Source organism: Stegostoma tigrinum, chromosome 5 (assembly GCF_030684315.1).
Source record: "Stegostoma tigrinum isolate sSteTig4 chromosome 5, sSteTig4.hap1, whole genome shotgun sequence".
In the NCBI taxonomy this organism is placed as follows: Eukaryota; Metazoa; Chordata; class Chondrichthyes; order Orectolobiformes; family Stegostomatidae; genus Stegostoma; species Stegostoma tigrinum.
Window position 1 is genome coordinate 99,008,832 of NC_081358.1, and position 20,954 is coordinate 99,029,785.

Genomic DNA, 20,954 nt, shown 5'->3' on the forward strand with positions numbered 1-20,954 from the left:
TATAATGTTTTAACATAATATCCGTGCTTTTGGACTCAAAATCTCAATTTATGAAGACCATGATCCCAATTCTTTGTTAACCACTTTCAACCTTCAAAGATTCTGTATGTGCTGCCTCAGCACCTCTGTCTGAGAACGTTCCTGAGATCCACAGCATGCAGTCTTTTCTGAACATATGTTTGCTCTCACTTTTTCCCTGTTTTCTGTATAGTGGGATGGAATGGGTTGGGGTGAGGTATGGTGGGGGGTGCGGCAGGGTGTGCAGTGGTAGAGGAAGGAATCCCAATTGGGTTACCAGCTCCTTGGCTACATTATGATCACTCCTTCCATTGCTAACAAATTGTGGTGTGGGATTTGAACCCAGAGGGTCTGACTCAGAGGTAAAGATGCTCTTGTATTCAGATTTCCTTTCTCCATCTCTTCTGCCAAATGAATCACGTCACACTTCTCTGTACTAAATTCTATCTGCTCCATGGCTGCCCATTTCGACAGCTAACTGTCGGACAGTATATTTTCGAAAAATCAAAACATGTTCCCTAAATATTGAGCAATTTGAAAGATTTTAGAGACAGCAATCTAAAAGTGACAGCGTTCAAGTACAGGAGTAGGGATATCTGACAGAAATTGTACAGGGCCTTGGTGAGATCACGCCTGCAGTAATGGGTGCAGTTTTGGTTTCCTTATCTGGAGGGGTATGTTCTGGCAATGGAGAGAGTGCAAAAAAGGGTTACCACACTGATTGATCCAATAACAGGAGCTATACATGAAGGGAGACTGGATTGGTTAGGATTGTATTTGCTGGAGTTTAGAAGAAGAGGGGTCTCAAGAAATCTACATAATCAAAGATATGGGCTAGGTTATTTAGGACTGTGATGCAGAGAAATTTCTTCAACGAGAGAGTGGTGATTGTGTGGAGTTCTCTGCCATGCAAAGTGGATGTGGCCAAAATATTGAATCCATTGAATAAAGAGTTAGATATAGTTTTTTTGGGGCTAAAGGGATCTGAGGGTATGGGGAGAAAGAGGGAACAGGAAACTATATTAGAAGATCACCCCGGGTTCGATTCCACCCCTAGGCGGCTGTCTGTGTGGATTTTGCACATTCTTCCTGTGGCTGCCTGGGTTTGCACCAGGTACTCTAGTTTCCACCCACAGTCCAAAGACATACAGGTTGGGTGGATCGGTCATGCTAAATTCTTCATAATGTCAAGGGGCGTGTAGGCTAGCTGAGTTAGCCTTGCGAAATGCAAAGTTACAGGGATAGGGTGGGGCAATGGGTCTGGGAGGGATGCTCTTCAGAAGGTTGGTATGGATTTGATGGGCTGAATGACCTGCTTGCATATTGTAGGGATGCTGTGATTCTATGATTTAGACCACACTGGTGCACTGAGATGTAACATATTTGCTGCCATTGTTTAGAGTGGGGGATGCAACATGTGATCTTATGTTGTAAGAAGGTGTTGGTTATGGACAGCTATGTTTCTGCACAGAGATCCAAGAATTGATGTCTGTTTTCATTATATTCACCAACTCCATGGTTTCCAAGTGCTCCCTTTCATGCCTGGCTGTCATGGCCCAAGCTGTCATTAAAATCACTAAAGATAACGATGTTTTCTTTGGGAGGGGCATTCTGAATGAGTTCTTGGAGTTCTGTATAGAATTGATGTCTATCAGCCAGGGCAGACTTCAGGATTGGAATATGAAGGCTAGTGAGAGTTGGGGGACATGATGTGTTTGCAATAGACATTTGGCAGCTTTGAAAGTTTAGCAGTGGTAATTCTCTACACTGTGATGCTGACAGGGAGAAGGCGTTAATTGCTTTAAGACCTACCTGAATGATAGAAGGTGTGGTTTGGAATGTTTATTTTTTGCTGGCTTTTGTTTTTGCTTTATGGCCAAGTCAGTGTTGTGGCAGTCAGTTACTGAGGGAAGGTAAAGTATGGATACATAGTGAATGGGAATTGAGATTGCAGTTTTTGATATAAGGATGAAATTCTCAGCGATAGCACAGTAAGGAAAAGGCTCAATAAATTATCACCATCTTTTTCCACAAATGCTTCCTGGTCTGGATCATCGTCCTCAGCTGCTCACTGTGTAGCTCATGGCAAGCGCTATCCTGTGATCATGGTGAAGCTTTATACCGTACAGGCTGCCACAAATCTAGACACTCTGCTCCATACAAAATACAACAGCTTCAGTCTCTCAGTGGTCTGTCTATTCTAATTTTGAGTAGCAGTGCAGCTTTTATTGTATATTGATGCTGTGTATGTCTGCAAGAGTTCGCTGAGATGCTTTGTTGACAATAGTCACAGTATTTTTTTGTGACTGTTCAATTGCCCAACAGACCGATGTTGATGAAGGCATCATGGACCCAGGATACCGAATATTTTATGACAGAGTGGAATCCCTTTTGCTTCTGATTTGGAACAGATTTATCATGCCATACAACATTCACAAACCAACACAAGTGCAGTCAATGATACTGCACCAAAGGCCAGCTTGTAAAACCAATGAATCAAATGCTCAGTTTGGTAGTTTCTCTCCGCACAGAGTGAATACAATATTGAATGGAGAGTCTCAGTGGCCTCCATTAGGTCAAGATCTTGGAATTCCCTTACTAACAGTTCTGTAGGTGCCCCTACACCTGAAGGAATGCAAGAAGGCAGTTCACCACCAATCCCTCAAGAGCAATGAGGGACGTACACTAAATGCCACCTTCGCTAACAAAGTGTCATATCCCACGAATACATTTTGAGAAGTAGATGCCAACTTCTGAGATGTTACAAACATCTCCGGCTTCAAACTTGAAGAGGACGGACGTGTAAAGATTGCTTTAGCAGTGGCTGTGATCAATCCTTTTCATGTTCAGAGGTTATAGCTGTGGCTGCAGCAATGGCATATTTAAGTAAGGACATTATGCCCACAGCAAGGACATCAATTCCTCCCCAAACACTCTGGGGAAATATAGTCTTCTGTATGCTCTGGAGTATTGGAGGCTGACAGGTGGCCTTGCAGCGGTTTACAAAATCATGAGGAGCATGGATAGGATAAATAAACAAAGTCTTTTCCCCAGGGTGGGGGAGTCCAAAGGTGAGAGGGAAAAGATATAAAAGGGACCTAATGGGCAAACTTTTACAAGCAGAGGGTGGTACATGTATGGGATATGCTGCCAGAGGAAGTGGTGCAGGCTGGTACAATTGCAACATTAAAAAGGCATCGAGATGGGCATATGACTAGGAAGAATTGACAGCAATATGGGCCAAATGCTGGCAAATGGGACTAGCTTTAATTAGGATATCTGGTTAGCATGGACAAATTGGACCAAAGAATCTGTTTCTGTGCTGTTACACTATGACTCTAAGGTGAAAACTGGACTGGAAGTAAAAGTTTTGAATTGAGGGAAGGCTGATTTTAATGAAATAAGACAGGTTCTGGTCAAAGCATCATGGGAACTGCAAGAAAATTCACATCAGGGGCATTCAAAAAGGTAACAGTGAGAGTGCAGGGCCAAAATGTTCCCATAAAAGTGAAGGGTGGGACCAACAAGACCTGAATCTCAAAGGATGCACAGTATTGGATAAGGTTATGACTGATATTGAGGACTCAAAACTGCAACTGCCTCGAGAATTATTGGACTCTGGCTAGTGTGGTGCTTCTGCTCAAGAAGGTATGTAAGGAGACGTTTGGGATCCTATAGACCTGTCAGCTTGACTGCAGTCTGGTTAAGTTGTTGGAAGTGATTTACATGCTTTTGGAGAGGCAAGGAATGATTAGGGATAGTCAGCATGGATTTGCATAAGGAAAATCATGTCTCACAAATTTGATTTTACTTTTTAAGGAAGTAACCAAAAAGATTGATGAGGGCAGAGTGGTAGATACTATTTACTTGGATTTTAGTAAAGCCTTTAACAAGGTTCGCATGGTAGAACATAGAACATTACAGCACAGTACAGGCCCTTCGGCCCTTGATATTGTGCCAACCTGTCATACCGATCTCAAGCCCATCTAACCTACACTATTCCACGTACGTCCATATGCTTATCCAATGACGCCTTAAATGTACCCAAAGTTGGCGAATCTACTACCATTGCAGGCAAAGCGTTCCATACCCTTACTACTCTCTGAGTAAAGAAACTACCTCTGACATCTGTCCTATATCTTTCACCCCTCAATTTAAAGCTATGACCCTCGTGCTCGCCGTCACCATCCTAGGAAAAAGGCTCTCCCTATCCACCCTATCTAACCCTCTGATTATTTTATATGTTTCAATTAAGTCACCTCTCAACATTCTTCTCTCTCATGAAAACAGCCTCAAGTCCCTCAGCCTTTCCTCGTAAGACCTCCCTCCATACCAGGCAACAACCTCGTAAATCTCCTCTGCACCCTTTCCAAAGCTTCCACATCCTTCTTATAATGCGGTGACCAGAACGGTACATAATATTCCAAATGCTGCCGCACCAGAGTTTTGTACAGCTTCACCATAACCTCTTGGTTCCGGAACTCGATCCCTCTATTAATAAAAGCTATAACACTGTATGCCTTCTTAACAGCCCTGTCAACCTGGGTGGCAACTTTCAAGGATCTGTGTACATGGACACCGAGATCTCTCTGCTCATCTACACTGCTAAGAATCTTACAATTAGCCCTGTACTTTGCCTTCCGGTTACTCCTATCAAAGTGCATCACCTCACACTTGTCTGCATTAAACTCCATTTGCCACCTCTCAGCCCAGCTCTGCAGCTTATCTATGTCTCTCTGCAACCCATAGCATCCTTCGTCACTATCCACAACTCCACGGACCTTAGTGTCGTCTGCAAATTTACTAACCCACCCTTCTATGCCCTCATCCAGGTCATTTATAAAAATGACAAATAGCAGTGGACCCAACACCGACCCTTGTGGTACACCACTAGTAACTGGTCTCCAGGATGAACATTTCCCATCAACGACCACCCTCTGTCTTCTTACAACAAGCCAATTTCCGATCCAAACTGCTACATCTCCCACAATTCCATTCCTCCGCATTTTGTAGACTAATTAGTAAAGTTGGATCATATGGGATTCAGGGTGAGCTTGCCAACTGAATACACCAATGGCCTTATGGCAGGAGACAGAAAGTGGTGGTAGAAGGTTGTTTTTTGGACTGGAAATCTGTGACTGGTGGTGTTCCACAGGGACTGGTGTTGGGTCCACTTTTGTTTGCCATTTATATAAATGATTTAGATGAGAATATAGAAAGCATGGTTAGTAGGTTTTTGGATGACACCAAGATTGGCAGTATAGTGGAAAATGATGAAGGTTATCCAAGATTACAAAGCGATCTTGATCAATTGGGTCAATGGGTTGAGGAGTGGCAGATGGAGTTTGATTTGGATAAATGTGAGGTCTTGCATTTTGGTAAAACTAACAAGGTCAGGCTTTATGCTTTGAAATGTAGGCAGGGTGGTTAAGAAGATGTTTAGCATGCTTTCTTTCATTACTCAGACCTTTGAGTATAGGAGTTAGGATGTCACATTGAGGTTGTACAGGACATTGGTGAATGGATAAAGATTTTAAAAAAGACATAAGGTGGTGTGTGGAGCAAACCACTGGAAGTGGATATAGTTACAACATTTAAAAGACATTTAAATAAGTACATGAATAAGAAATGTTTGGAAGGATATGGGCCAAGTGCAGGCAGGTGGGACTATTTTACTTAGGTCAGCATGGACTGGTTGGACTGAAGGGTTTGTTTCTGTGCTGTATGACTCTATGAGTTTAGAGATTGCAGGGGGCTGCTTATTAAGCAAGTTAGGAGAGTGAAAAGAAGAAATGAAAAGGAAACACTGGCAGGTTGATTAAGGAAAATTCAAAGGCATTTCTATGTATATTTGGGGTAAGAGAATAACAAAGGATAGAGTTAGGCTCATTAGGGGCCAAAGTGTGTGGAGCAGGAAGATGTAGCTGAACTTTTAAATGGGTACATTGCATCTGGATTCACAAGAGAGAAGGACAATGAACGTCAAGAAATCAACAAAGGATACTGTGGTATATTCGGACTAATGAGCATTGAGAGGGAGCAGGTATTAGTGGTTTTAGCAGGCTTGAAAGTGGATAATTCCCCAGGTCCTTCCAAAACACTTTCTTAACCACCCTGTCTACATTTGATGCAAATTTCAAAGTATAAAGCTTGCCCTTGTTTAGTTTACAAAAATGCAATATCTTACATTTATCCAAATTAAACTCCGTCTGCCACTCCTCAGCCCATTCTCCCAATTGATCAAGATCTCTTTGTTATCTTAGATGAGATGTATCCCAGGTTGCTATGGGGCATGGGAGGAAATTATAAGGGGTCAGACATCAACTTTCAAATCCTCTCAAGCCACAGGAGGATGGTAGGGAATAAACCCGGAAACTACAGGCCAGTGAATCTAACATCTATGGTAAGGAGACTATTGGAAAACATTCTGAAGGACAAAATTAAGACCCACTTGAAGAGGCAAAAGCTCATCAAGGATAGTGATCATGGCCGAGTGAGGAGCAGATCATGTCTAACAAACTTGATTGAACTTTCAAGGAGGTGAATAAATGTGTAGATGAGGGTAGGCTGTTGGTGTAGCCTACATGAACCGCAGTAAGGGTTTTAACAAAATTTCACATTTCAGACTGGTTAAAAAGCTAAAGTCTAAACGATTGAGGCAATTTGGCAATTGGGTCTAAAAAAGGCTTTGTGGCAGGAAGTAAAGGGTGCTATCTGAATGTTTGAAGAGATAACACGGTGTAGAGCTGGATGAACACAGCAGGCCAGGCAGCATCAGAGGAGCAGGAAAGCTGACATTTCAGGCCGAGGCCCTTCTTCAGAAGTGGGGGAAGGAAAGGGGGTTCTGAAATAAATAGGGAGAGAGGGGGAGGTGGATAGAAGATGGATAAGGGAGAAGATAGGTGGAGAGGAGGCAGATAGGTCAAAGAGGCAGAGATGGAGCCAGGAAAGGTGAGTGCAGGTGGGGAGTTAGGTAGTGGATAGGTCAGTCCAGGGAGGACGGACAGGTTAAGGGGGCAGGATGAGGTTAGTAGGTAGGAGATGGGGGTGGGGCTTGAGGTAAGAGGAGGGGAATAGGTGGGAGAAAGGACAGGTTAGGGAGGTGGGTACGAGCTGGTCTGGTTTTGGGATGCGGTAGCGGGGAGGGGAGATTTTGAAGTTTGTGAAATCCACATTGATACCATTGGGCTGCAGGGTTCCCAAGCAAAATATGAGGTGCTGTTCCTGCAACCTTCGGGTGGCATCATTGTGACACTGCAGGTGGCCCAGGATGGACATGTCATCGAAGGAATGGGAGGGGGAGTTGAAATGCTTTGTGACTGGGAGGTGCAGTTGTTTCTTGCGAACCGAGTGTAGGTGTTCTGCAAAGTGGTCCCCAGGCCTCCGCTTGGTTTCCCCGATGTAGAGGAAGCCACAATGGGTACAGCAGATACAGTATACCACATTGGCAGATGTGCAGGTGAACATCTGCTTGATGTGGAAGGTCTTCTTGGGGCCTGCGATGGGGTTGGGGGGGGGGGGAGGTGTAGGGGCAGGTGTAGCACTTCCTGCCATAGCAGGGAAAAGTACCGGGTGTGGTGGGGCTGAAGGGGAGAGTAGAGCGAACAAGGGAGTCATGGAGAGAGTGGTCTCTCCGGAAGGCAGACAAGGGTGGGGTTGGATTGCAGATGGCAGAAGTGTCGAAGGATGATGCGTTGGATCCGGAGGTTGGTGGGGTGGTATGTGAGGACGAGGGGGATTCTGTTTTGGTTTTTATTGCAGGGAGGGGGTGTGAGGAATGAGTTGTGGGAAATGTAGGGGGCATGGTTGAGGGTGTTCTCGACCACTGAGGGAGGGAAGTTGTGCTCCTTGAAAAATGAGGACATCTGAGATGTGTGGGAGTGGAATGCCTCATCCTGTGAGCAGGTGCAGCGGAGGCAAAGGAATTGGGAATAGGGGTTGGCAATTTTGCAAGAAGGTGGGTGGGAGGAGGTGTATTCTAGGTAGCTGTGGGAGTCAGTGGGCTTGAAATGGATATCAATTTCTAGCTGGTTGCTGGAGATGGAGATTGACAGGTCCATGAAGGAGAGAGAGGTATTAGAGGTGGTCCATTTGAACTTAAGTTTGGGGTGGAAGGTGTTGGTGAACTGTTCATGCACCTCATGGGAGCATGAGGTGGCGCCAATGTAGTCATTAATGTAACAGAGGAAGAGGTGGGGTTTAGGGCCTGTGTAGGTGCTGAAGAGGGATTGTTCCACATAACCTACAAAGAGGCAGGCATAGTTTGGGCCCATGTGGGTACCCATGGCCACCCTCTTTGCCTGTAGGAAGTGGGAGGAATTGAAAGAGAAGTTTTTGAAGGTGAAGACAGGTTCGGCTAAGCGGATGAGGGTGTCATTGGAGGGGGACTGGTCAGGCCTGTGGCACAGGAGGAAGCACAGGGCCTTTAGGCCACCTGTATGGGGAATGCAGGCGTATAGGGACTGGACATCCATGGTAAAGATGAGGTGTTAGGGACCGGGGAATTGGAAGTTCTGGAGGAGGTGGAGGGCGTGGATGGTGTCACAGACATAGGTAGGGAGTTTCTGGACCAAGGGGAGAAAATGGAGTCCAGATAGGTGGAGATAAGTTCGGTGGGGCAGGAGCAGGCAGAGACAATGGGTCGACCAGGGCAGGTGGGTTTGTGAATTTTGGGAAGGAGATAGAAGCAGGCGGTGCTGGGTTGGGGAATGATAAGTTTGGAGGATGTGCGTTGGGAGGTCACCTGAAGTGATGAGGTTGTGGATGGTTTGGGAGATGATGGTTTGGTCATTGGGGGTGGGGTCATGTTCAAGGGAGTGGGAGGACGAGGTGTCAGAGAGGTGGCACCTGGCCTCGGCAATGTAGAGGTCGTGCGCCATACTACAACTGTGCCTCCCTTGTCTGCTGGCTTGATGGTGAGGTTGGGATTGGAGCTGAGGGAGCAGAGGGCTGCATGTTCTGTGGGGGAGAGTTTGGAGTGGGTGAGAGGGGTGGAGAGGTTGAGGCGGTTGATGTCTCAATGGCAATTGGAGATGAAGAGGTTGAGGGAGGGTAGGAGGCCCTGGGGTGGTATCCAGGAGGAGGGCATGTGTTGGAGGTGGGAGAAGGGGTCAGTAGAGGGAGGGTTAGGCTCACGGTTGAAGAAGTAAGCACAGAGGCAGAGGCAGCGGAAAAAGTGCTAAATGTCCAAGCGTGAGCAGTATTCATTGATGCGTGGGAGGAGGAGGACAAAGGTGAGCCCCTTGCTGAGGACTGACCATTCACCCTCAGTGAGGGGGGGATCTGGTGGAATGGTGAAGACTCGATGGGGCTGGATGCTGCCGTCTCCTCTGGAGCTGCTGGCTGTGGAGGTGGTGGACGGCACGATGTTGGCGTCGGCTGTGGGTGGAGTCGCATCGGTGCCGATGGGCGGAGTCACAGGGGTGTCAGCGGTGGGCGAAGTTGCGTCAGCGGTGGTGGGCAGAGTTGCATTGGCGTCAGCGGTGGGCGGAGCAGGGTACGAGGCGGCAGCAACGGTGACGGTAGGTGTGTCCCCAGTGTCTATGGTGTTGGCCTCGGAAATGGACGCGGTGGCACTCGCTGTCCCGGAAGTGGTGTACCCAGCGGTGGAGGATGTGATGTCATCCGAGGTTGCTCCGACCGTGGCCATGAGGCCAATGCCGGCTGGCGCATTGTGGGGAAGGCCCTGGTTAGGGTTCGGGTTTAGCGAGGTGGAGGAAGCCTGTTTCGGGTGGTATAGGTAGGGTTGGGGTTTAGGGAGGTGGAGGAAGCCCGTTTAGGGTGGTACGGGTAGGGTTGGGGTTTTGGGACTGGAAGCTTGTGCTCATCCATCTTTTCCCCATCAGTGCACTTCCTGAAATCCTGTTATACTAAGGTAGATTGGTTAGCAAGCATTGGATACAGAACTGGCTCAAAGGTAGAAGAGAAAAAGAGTGGTAGCGGAGGGTTGCTTTTTGGGCTGAAGGCCTGTGACCAGCAGTATGCCATAAGGATTGTTACTGGGTCCACTGCTTTTCTTCATTTAAATAAATTATTTGGATGAGAACATAGGAGGTATGGTTAATACATTTGCAGACGACACCAAAATTAAAGGTGTAATGGACAGCAACAAAAGTTATCTCACAGTACAATGGGATCTTGATCAGATGGGCCAATGGGTTGAGGAATGGCAGATGGAGTTTAATTTAGATAAATGTAAGGTGCTGTATTTTGGAAAAGGCAAATCAGGGCAGGACTTATAAAGTGAATGATAAGTTCCTGTGGAGTTTTGCTGAACAAATAAACTGTGGAGTGCAGGTTCATAGTTCCTTGGAAGTGGAGGTAGATTAGATAGTGAAGAAGGCATTTTGAATGCTTACCTTTATTAGTCAGTGCACTGACTATAAGAGTTTAGAGGTCATGTTGCTGCTGTACGGGAAATTGGTTAGGCCACTATTGGAATAATGTATGCAATTCTGGTCTTGCTGCTACAGGAAGGATGTTGTGAAACTTGAAAGGGCTCATAAAGGATTGACAGGAATGTTTCAAGGCTGCAGAATTTGAGCTATAGGGAGAGGTGTAATAGGCTGGGACTGTTTTCCCTGGAGCTTTGGAGGCTGAGGGGTGACCTTATAGAGGCTTATAAAATCATAAAGGGCATGGATAGGGAAAATAGACAAGGTGTTTTCCCCAGGGTGAGGGAGTTCAAAGCTAGAGGACATAGGTTTAAGGGGAGAGGGGCAAGATATAAAAGGGATCTCAGGAGTAACTTTTTCATGCAGAAGATAGTACATGTATGGAATGAACTGCCAGAAGTAGTGGTGGAGGCTGATAAAATTACATTTACAAGGCATCTGGATGGGTACGTGAATAGGAATGGTTTAGAGGGATATGGGCCAAATGCTGGCAAATGGGACTAGATTAATTTAGGATATCTGGTTGGCCTGGAGACTCTCTATTGAGGTAATCTTGACAAACCAGCAATAATTATATACCTCAAACATCGCAAAGTTTACACTATTATTCTCTCCAATTATAATTTTTTCTTTAAAAATGTAAATGTAAATATACTTGTTGTTCAATCAAATGATCGCATGAAATATCAACCACTGATTTGATTTTGAGACAATTGCACAATCTACCACAATGTCTGAATAGTGTGTTGTTTGCGCAAGTGAGAAAACTCTCGGCTCGTAAGATCTTTTTAAGACGAAGTTCCATTTTTGTTAAGTGATTAATGCTGAAAATAAACATTGACGTATATACCCTCTGCATTATGTTTCCATTACTTAGTGTGTGTTTTTACATTATGTGGGCCTCTTGGTTATCTGAAATATTTTAATCAACCGGCACATTCCTGGTTCTATATGTGCCAGTTAATAAAAAAATTGTTTTCTTTCCAAAAAAAAGTTCATTTCATTAATTGAACAATGGTGATATTAATAGATTTTTTTTCAGCAGCAATTCACAAAATAAAATGGAGTGAGGCAAATTCTGTTTGGTTCAAGCTCACTCAGTGAGAATTCAGTGGATGCCTTCAACATGAAACTGGCTTTCAAATGGCATCATCCAAATTTAAACTTCCCAGCACGATCAACGTCCAAAGCAAACAGTGTGCAAGAAATGGAAATTAATTTTCTTTCTCAATTCCTATAATGAAGTTGGAAGCTCCAAAGATAATGATCACTCTAAAGCACTACAAGCTAGTTAAAAGAATGCTTTAAGAAATCTCTCCTATTGTTTTTAGCCATATGAGGATAGCTTATCATTTCATATCAATAGTAATTATGCAGGTTTCAATGACTCACTAACAAGTTGAGTGAAATACCAGAACATATTCAAATAGATCACAAATAAAAATATTTACTTGTGTGTCACAGAATGATGGAGGCTTGTACAATTACAGCATTTAGAAGCCATCTGGATGAGTATATTAATCGGAAGGGTTCAGACACGTATGGGCGAAATGCTGGTAAATGGGACTAGATTAATTTAGAATATCTGGTTGGCATGGAAGAGTTGGACTGAAAGGTCTGTTTCTGTGGTGTACATCTCTACGACTTCGATGACACTAAGTTCTCCCAAACTAGATAAAAAGGGTATGTGCAATATTGAAATGCAGGACCCAAATTATTACTCATTAGTGCTGCTGAACTGTGCTTACTTCAGTGGTTTTTACTCTGTTACTAGTACTATTCACAAGTAGCATACTTTGAGGCTTTTACGAAAGAACGGTATTACATTTTAATATATCTGGCTGCTGGCATACTTCCCTAACTTCATTCATCTGGTCTTACTTTCCTGATCCTTCACATACATATGAATAAATGTATTAGGAACAAGTGTAGGCCACTCAGCCCCTCAAGCTCACCCCGCCATTCAATAAGATCATGGCTGTTCTGATTACTCCACATTACCACCTAACGTCTACAGGGGGGTTCTTTCCCTTCCTTTCAATAATCTATCCATCTCTGCTGTAAAAATATTCAGTGTCTGTTTCCACTACCTTCCAAAAAAGAATTCCAAAGACTCATCCCCCATGTGAGGAAAAAAAAAACCATTCTCATCATTCTATCTTACATGGGCAATTTATTTATAAACTGCGGGCCTCTAAGTCTATATTCCCCCATATGAGGAAATATCTTTTCCATATCTACCTCTCAGCATCTTGTATGTTTCAATCCTTCCAAGTTCCAGCAGGTAAGATTAGCCTGTTCATCCCATTCATTCCTGGTGTTAGTTTAACAAACCATCTCTGAACTGTTTCTACTGTATTTACACACTTTTAGGTGTTTCTCAATTCTCAGGAACTGCCCCCTCCCCATTATATTTTCAAGCTACTTCAGTTGCTACCAACATGGTTAATGGCAAACAGTTCCACATGCCAACTATCCAACTATATCAAATGGGTCATTGCAAACATGCAACAAATAGCGATTTGCCGACACTCACTATCTTTGGCAAGGCACAGAACTGTTTACATTTGAAACAAAAAAACAAACCTCTGTCACCAAGGTTGAGCTATATTGTGAGGTGTCGTATACCCAGCCTTCTTCACATGCCACTGTAGACTGGTTTAGGTGTAACCGTATCCAATCCATGTCTTTGTCTGGATTTGGCTTGTACATTTTACATTTCTGGTAAGAGCCATTGTTTTCCTTCGGGAGAGTCAAGAGCAATTGTTGTTCTTTGTCCAGAATAGCACTTATGTTTAAGATCCAATCAGTCTGACAATAATGTTGGTCAATCGCACCAGTAAAAACCTGAGCAATCAAGTGGAACCCCATGAAGAAATTCGGCAAACATACTAAGACGAGCAAACGTCTCTGGAATGGGCCAAATTCTCCCACAGCTCTCAGAATTCCTCCAAAATCATACATGCCGTCTCCTCTTTTGATGGTGTCAATTCTACAGTTCTACAATGTACAAAGTCTGAATTTTAAAGCAGGCAGTATTCAGGCTCATGACAGCTATGACTACCATTAACCACAGTTTCTTGATTTAGGTTAATGGTTGCTATACTGTATAATAAAATGAAAACATGCCAACTTAGGGCAAAGATTGATTTTATATGTTTGCTCTGAACTCGTGACCAAGTGACTTTACAGGTACAAGAACAAAAAACTGCCTATAGTTCAAAGGTACCAGTGATTCTAAATCAAAAAGCTACATAATTTTGTTTAATTGCCTCATAAAATGTGGGCTTTGCAGGGAGGGTCCAAAATCTATTACACACTATTCCTAATTGTTCTCGTGAACGTAATAGTGAGTGACCTTCTTGAGTTACTGCAGGCTTCATGGTGAAAGAAGTCCTATGAGGAAAGGAATTCCTGGATTTTGACCCAGTAATGGTGAAGGAAGGGCGGTATGTTTCTGAGTTTGAATGGTGCTCGACTGAAGGAACTCGCACACCATGTTCTTGTATATTTTTGCTATTATTCTTCCAGGTGATGAGTTTGGGGATTCTGGAAGCTCTGTGTTTGAAGAAGAATGGTTGGATTTTTGTCTACCTGTCAAATGAATTTAGTCCATGATCAGAAACAGGGTGTGTGATGTGAAGTAGTTATTGACTAGAATTAGGTTGGAGTCGCTAATTGAGTGGTTTGTTCCAACGTCCATGAAGAGAATAATGAAGAGAATAGGACCTTTGAACAATTGGCAGTTGCTTGTTCTTTGCAAATAAAATTGAACCTGTAAAGTCACTTTGTCATTAGTTCAGAGCAAACATATAAAATCAATCTCTGCACGAAGTTGGCATCTTTTCATTTTGTTACACAGTTTGAAATGAGAAAATCCCAAGCATTGAGACATTGCTTCATGTTCAATCGTTAATTAATACCCAAATATAAACATTATGTTCAAGCAAGGGAGACCAAGCTTTTCATTGCATACATCACTTCAATTCATGCTACGCAAGCTCAATGGCTACATATTGTATTTAAATCCATATCCTCCCTAATTTACATACATCAAATTATCAGTGGGTAGTACAAAACTTGAATATGTCTGGGAAAAGACATATTATGTCAAAGCTTTTTGATCTGCAGCATTAGCACAATTCACAAGCTATACCAAAGAGAAAACAATATTTATATTGCATGTGAGAGAATGCTGATTGGTAGAGGCATTTCCATGGGGCATGCAGCAGTAAATGATGAATGACAGTTCACTGCCAAGATTTGTTTACATTTTAAAATTAAGTAGCTTGATTGATTGGTCAATCAATTGCCATGAGAAATGAACTGGAGAATGGTTTTGTGGTGAAACAAGCATTGTGTGTTTGCATGTTCTTTCTGTCTGGAAAGAGACCTACGTGTTAATATACATAGGCTATAGTACGTGTGCCATACTGTGAGCCCAACTGACAGTTCTAAACTGGTTGCCAGCATAATGCTTTGCATATTTGAGGTAATCTAGCAAATGTTGTCCAATTACAGAGTGAGTTCTGATGTTGGACACTATGTTATGAGTTTTGTAAGTACAGGCTGGTTGGTAGAGTTAAAACCTTGCTTGTTGCAAGCTTAAGGGACACCTACATACTCAGTATCACACCAGACTTGAAATTTAGATATCAAATTACTCTTTAGTGTGAAAGGCAGAATGTATTTTTGTCTTGAGAGCAGCATTTAGTCAGTGATAAGCACAACTAGTGTTGCTATTGCATATTAGTACTGTGCAACAGCTAACCTCACCTGTAATTCAGATCCTTTACTCTTCCACTGTAATCTGAGGTAGACTGGGCACTTTTCAGCACCAAAAGTATGGACTCAGGCCCATTCATCAACAGGATGTGATATACTGTGAAGGATTATTTGATCAAGGTAGCTGTTTCATATAGGAGTAGTCCTGAGAAATAAACCAGATACAACCTGGCTTGTTTATAATTTAAATAAAGCATAGCAGTTAACTTTCAGTCATCACTACTGCTGCGTTCTCCATTGAAATGCTTTTACTGAGCTAAGTTCATTAAGTTCCCTAATACAGTGTGAATTCTCCCTTTGTTTTGGCATTTTTTATAAATTGCTCTGATGTTCAAGACAAAATCTTCAAATAAATTTACCATTTTTCAGAGCTATCCACGTTCTGTACTTCCAAACTATATCTATATTTGTGACCCTTAATTTTGGACTGGTCCATCAATGGAACAATATTAACTCAATTTACTCCATCAAAACATTCATAATTGTAAAGACGTTTTATCAGGCCACTGGTAAGATTTCTTTTCTAAACATAAAATGCCACAACACATCCGATTACTTCTGATAATCTTCCAACTCTGACACCATCCTTGTGAAATATTTCTTTTGGTTGTTGCATTTTCCAGTGCTTCTGTTCATTTGCATATTAAAGAGATTATATTGTGCAGACTGTAGTCTAACCAGGAACACATGTAAATTTATCATAACTTCAATATTTCTGAGTTCTATACCCCTAAAACAAATCATTGCACATAGTTAGCATCTTAGTTCATCTAATGTCTGCTTATGCAGTCTCATTTGTTCGCCAGTATCCCCAATCACTCATTCATTCTACCCCATTTAACTTATTTACTTTGGATCAATAATCAGAAGAATTGAAGGGGATTATTAAGATAACAAGAAGCAACATAAGAACTTTTTTGCACCAATAGGTTGGGATTTTTATTTATTGGTGCATGGGATGTATTTGGTGTGGGCTGGCCCGGGCCATCATTCATTGCTTGTTCTCAGTTGTCGTTGAGAAGCAGGTGAGTTGCCCTCTTGAGCCGAAGCAGTCTATGTGCTGTAGGCAGAAGCATGATACCATTAGGAAGAGAGTCCCAGGATGTTGAACCGAGCAACGTTGAAGGAGTGATGATATGAGTCTAAGTCAGGACGTTGGAACTGGTGGTGTTCTTATCTGTCTGCTGTCCTCAACTTTATTGGCTCGGGTGGTCGTGGGTTTGAAGAATGATAAAGTGCTGGCATTTGCTGCAGTGCATCCAGCAGATGGGATACATACTACTACTGAGCATTGGCAGTAGAGGGAATGAATGGTTGTGACTTGAGGACTGTTGGAGTTATACTTATCGAGGCAAACAATCATACTCCTGCATTATGGAATGCAGATGTTAGATAAGCTTTGGGGCACCAGGAAATGAGTTACCCACTGTAGTGTTCCAAACCTCCGACCTGCTCGTGTAGCCACTGTGTTTATAATGCCAGCCCCTTTCTGCTTCTAGTCAATGGCAACCTCTAGAATACAGATAGGAAGGGTTGAGTGATAGCAGTATTGTTGAAGGTCAAGAGACTCTGGTCAGATTGTCACCTATCAGTACGAGGCACGTGTTTGGCATGACCAACAGTGTGAAGCTGGAGGAACACAGCAGGCCAGGCAGCAACAGGAAAGTTGATACTTTTGGGTCAGGGTCCTTCTTCAGAACTTAAAATCCCAACGCGAAACGTCAACTTTTCCTGCTCCTCTGATGGTGCCTGGCCTGCTGTGTTCCTCCAGCTCCACACTGCGTTACCTCTGATTCCAGCATCAGCAGTTCTTACTATCTCTGTTTGGCATGAATGTTACTTGCCACTTTTCAGTCTAAGCCTGAATATTGGACATGAACTGATCCACTGCAATCATCAGCAAACATCTTCACTTCTGACCCTATGATGGAGGGAAGGTCATTGAAGCAACTAAAGATGGTTGGGCCTAGGACACTACCCTAAGTGCATCACCTTAAACTTTTCAGGTTAACTTTCATCTATCACTGATCTGCTTATTTGATTCTTTATATCCTCCTGGAATTCTAAGACCTTGTTCCTCATTGTCAACTACCTGGTCAACTTTGTGTCTTCTGCAAACTTAACAACCCCACCTCCCCTCCAAACAAATTTTCTTCTTTTTAAACAAAAATATATCACAAACAATAAAGGGACCAGCACTGATCCCTATGGTATGCCACTGGACACCTACCTCCAGTCACACAAACAGCCTTCTACGACCATGCTGTCTCCCGTATGTTTTTGTCTTCTTTATTAGTCTCCTATATGGGATGTTGTCAAACACTTTGCTGAAATCAATATAAACATCAGTTGCACTACTCTCATCTACACACCTATTCATGCTCCTTTAAAATAAACAATCCTTTTTTAAAGGGCATAAACTCCCTCTGAGAAAGTTATGTTGATTATCCCTAATCAAACCTTGTCTTTACAAGGGGATATGTGAGACTCATTGCTATGTAATTCCCTCGTTTATCTCTACCATCCTCCTTGATAGGTGGAAAGTCATTAGCTGTTCTTCAGACTGTGTGCAAAGAGGAATCCAAAATTTGGGTCAAGTCCCACTAATTTTCTTCATTGTCTCCCACGACGTCTTGGGATACAAAACATCTGGACGTGTGGATTTTTCAACCTCAAAAAACTGCCAACACTTCCTCACATCACTTTGCTCAAGAGCCCCACAGTTCCCTTTCCCAAATTCCAAACCTGTATCCTGCTTCTCCCAAGTGAAGACAGATGCAAAGTACTTAACACACTAATAATATCCTGTGGGTCCATGCACAGATTGTCCCCTTGGTCCCTAATTGGTCCTATTCATTTTCTGGTTAGCCCCTTCTTGATATACTTACAGAATATCTTGGACTTCACTGTAATCTTACTGGTCAGTATTTTTTCATGCCCCATCTTTGCTCAAATTGCTTTGTTAAATTCTCACTTTGTATTCTCCACTGGAGCTTCCATTAGTTGCTCCCTCCATACCTGTTAAACGCCTCATTTTCTTCTTATCCAATCCTGAATAATCTGAGACATGCAGGTTTGTCTGGACCTGTTGCTTCTGAAAGGAACATCTTAGGCCTGTACTCTCCCCAAATCCTTTTTGGACATTCCCACTGTTCTGCTCCAGGTTTACACAGAAGTAGCTGTTTTCAGTCTTCTGTGACCAGACTATTTCAATGATAGTTTTGTATTAGGCAAAGGCAAATGTTTTTTGCAGATCATATTTTTTTTCTTTTCTATAACAAACTAAAACAGTGCTGTGGTTACTATTATTAACCTGCTTCCCCAAAGCCACCTTGAACACGCATCTGCCTCAGAACTAGGTCCAGCACTGCACTGTACCTTGTAGAACATCTACATTTTGATATAAAAGGCTCTCCTGAATACATTCTAATAATATCTACCCCCTTTAAACCATGACAATCCCAATTAATCTTGAAAGCCCCTAATGTCATTTTTTTTTTTACAGGTCTCAGTGAACTTTCTACAAATCTGCTCTTCTAGTGCCTGGTTAGAGGCCTATTATACCCTCCCAGTGCTGTGCCTGCACATTTTTTATTCTTATACTCTCCGGAAAGCCTCATTTGAAGACACTTTCAAGATATCAAGCCTTCTTATTGCAGTAATTGACTTTTTAAAAAATTAATAATGTACCACCACCTCTACTATTACACCCTTCTCTGCCATATCCTTTCTTAAGATCCTACTCTTGGAACACTGAGTCACCAATCTTGTCCCTCCCTCAACCACATCTCTGTGATGGCAATAATGGTGCAATTCCACCTGTCAATCTACACCCTTAACTCATCTGTCTAACCTATAAAACTCCCAACATGAAAATAACAGAATAGCCACTAAAGATGGAGGTCGTCATATTGCTAGAGTGGTTTAGTTGTAACAGGTACACCACTAATCAGTGGCCAACAAGGTGCCCACTCACTCACACCCCACCTCCCCTTCTTCTGTGCACCCCCCACCCCAACTCTCATATATGCAAACAAAAGCTCCTTGCTAAATGGGATTCCTGCTACTTGGCATAATTAGGTAGCACTTCTCTCCTTGGTTAGAAACGACAATGACTCCTCACACCTGGCTCCCAGGTCCTCCAACTTTCAGATGCAACTATGAATGGCAAACAATATGCTACCCCTCCAAGGAATGATCTGGTTGTATGCGGCTTAAGTGTTTCAGGTGACCTTGATGACTCTTTTTAGTGGCTGCTCCTGTCTTGCTAAGAGGGACACCTTCACCTTAAAAACACAGGACCAAGGTGCAAAAATGGATATATTCAGCCCTTTGATATTCAACATGATCATGGCTGATCCTCTATCTCAATGCCATTTTCCCATTTCCTCCACATAACCCTTGATGTCTTTTGAATCTGAAAAGTTATCTACTACCTGAATATTTTCAGTGACTTAGTCTCCACAGCCTTCTGTGACAGAGAATTCCACAGGTTCACGACCTTTTGCAAAGAAAGTTTTCCTCATCTCATCCGGAGATGATTTCTCCTCGTACTAGATTCCCTAACCACGGCAAATGTCTTCACCACATTTAGCTTGTTCAGTACTGTTAGAATTCAATACATTTCAAACAGATCTCCTTATCCTCTAAGCTGAATACAGGCCCAGTTAAACCAATCTTACCTCGCAAGACAGTCCTGCCAACACATTATCCGTCTAGTGAACCTCTGCTATACTACAAGTATATCTTTTCTTCGGTAGGCTGACTAAAACTACATATGCTACTCCAGGTGTGGTTATAGTATTTGCTTTGCTGCACCTGCTGGTCTACTTTCTTTAGCTGATGTACAAGCACACTCCGATCTGTTTCTACATCCCACACTTCACAACATATCTCCATTTAAATAATAGTCTTTATTGTTTTGTTACACCAAAATGTCTAACTTCACATATAACCATGTTGAACTCTCTGCCCACTGAGTCAACTTGTCCAAATCACATTGAAATCTCTTTGCATCATCCTCACAGCTCTCAATCTCACCTGGCTTGGTGTCAGCAAACTTAGAAATGCTGCGATAACAAGATGTAGAGCTGGATGAACACAGCAGGCCAAGCAGCATCATAGGAGCAGGAAAGCTTGACATTTCGGGCCTAGACTTTTTTGCTGAAGAAGGGTCTAGGCCTGAGACATCAAGCTTTCCTGCTCCTATGATGCTGCTTGGCCTGCCCTGTTCATCCAGCTCTACACCTTCTTATCTCAGATTCTCCAGCATCTGCAGTTCCTACTATCTTCAACATGCTGCATTTGGTTCCCTCATCTAGGTCATATATAGACTTGTAAATAGCTGGGACCAAAGCTTGTGGTACCCAACTAGTCATTGCCTGCCACTCAAAACACAAAATTCATTTATTCCCTCACAGTTTCCTGTCTTTCACAGTTCTTGATCCATTCCAGTATATTAACTCCTATGCAGTGTACTTTAATTTTGCTCACTAAACTTGTGAGGCCTCATCAAAAGTTTCTGAAAATCCAAATACATCACATCTACAGGTCCTCATTCCTTCATCAGAGAGGGGGATGCGGTGAGGGTTCTGAAATAAATAGGGAGAGAGGGGGAGGCGGACTGAAGATGGAGAGAAAAGAAGATAGTTGGAGAGCAGAGTATAGGTGGGGAGGTAGGGAGGGGATAGGGCAGTCCAGGGAAGACGGACAGGTCAAGGAGGTGGGATGAGGTTGGTAGGTAGGAAACGGAGGTGC

At 43.0% G+C, this 20,954-nt stretch overlaps 1 protein-coding gene across 1 annotated transcript in view; it reads right to left on the reverse strand.

The window, feature by feature from the left end:
- Positions 1 to 13,503, reverse strand: part of slc22a13b (solute carrier family 22 member 13b) — a 47,912-nt gene extending 34,409 nt beyond the window's left edge. The window contains 1 exon segment of the mRNA XM_048529281.2: positions 12,999 to 13,503. Within this exon segment, the coding sequence (XP_048385238.2) occupies positions 12,999 to 13,376 (378 nt within the window). The 5' untranslated portion in view covers positions 13,377 to 13,503.
- Between the last annotated feature and the right edge of the window lie 7,451 nt (positions 13,504 to 20,954).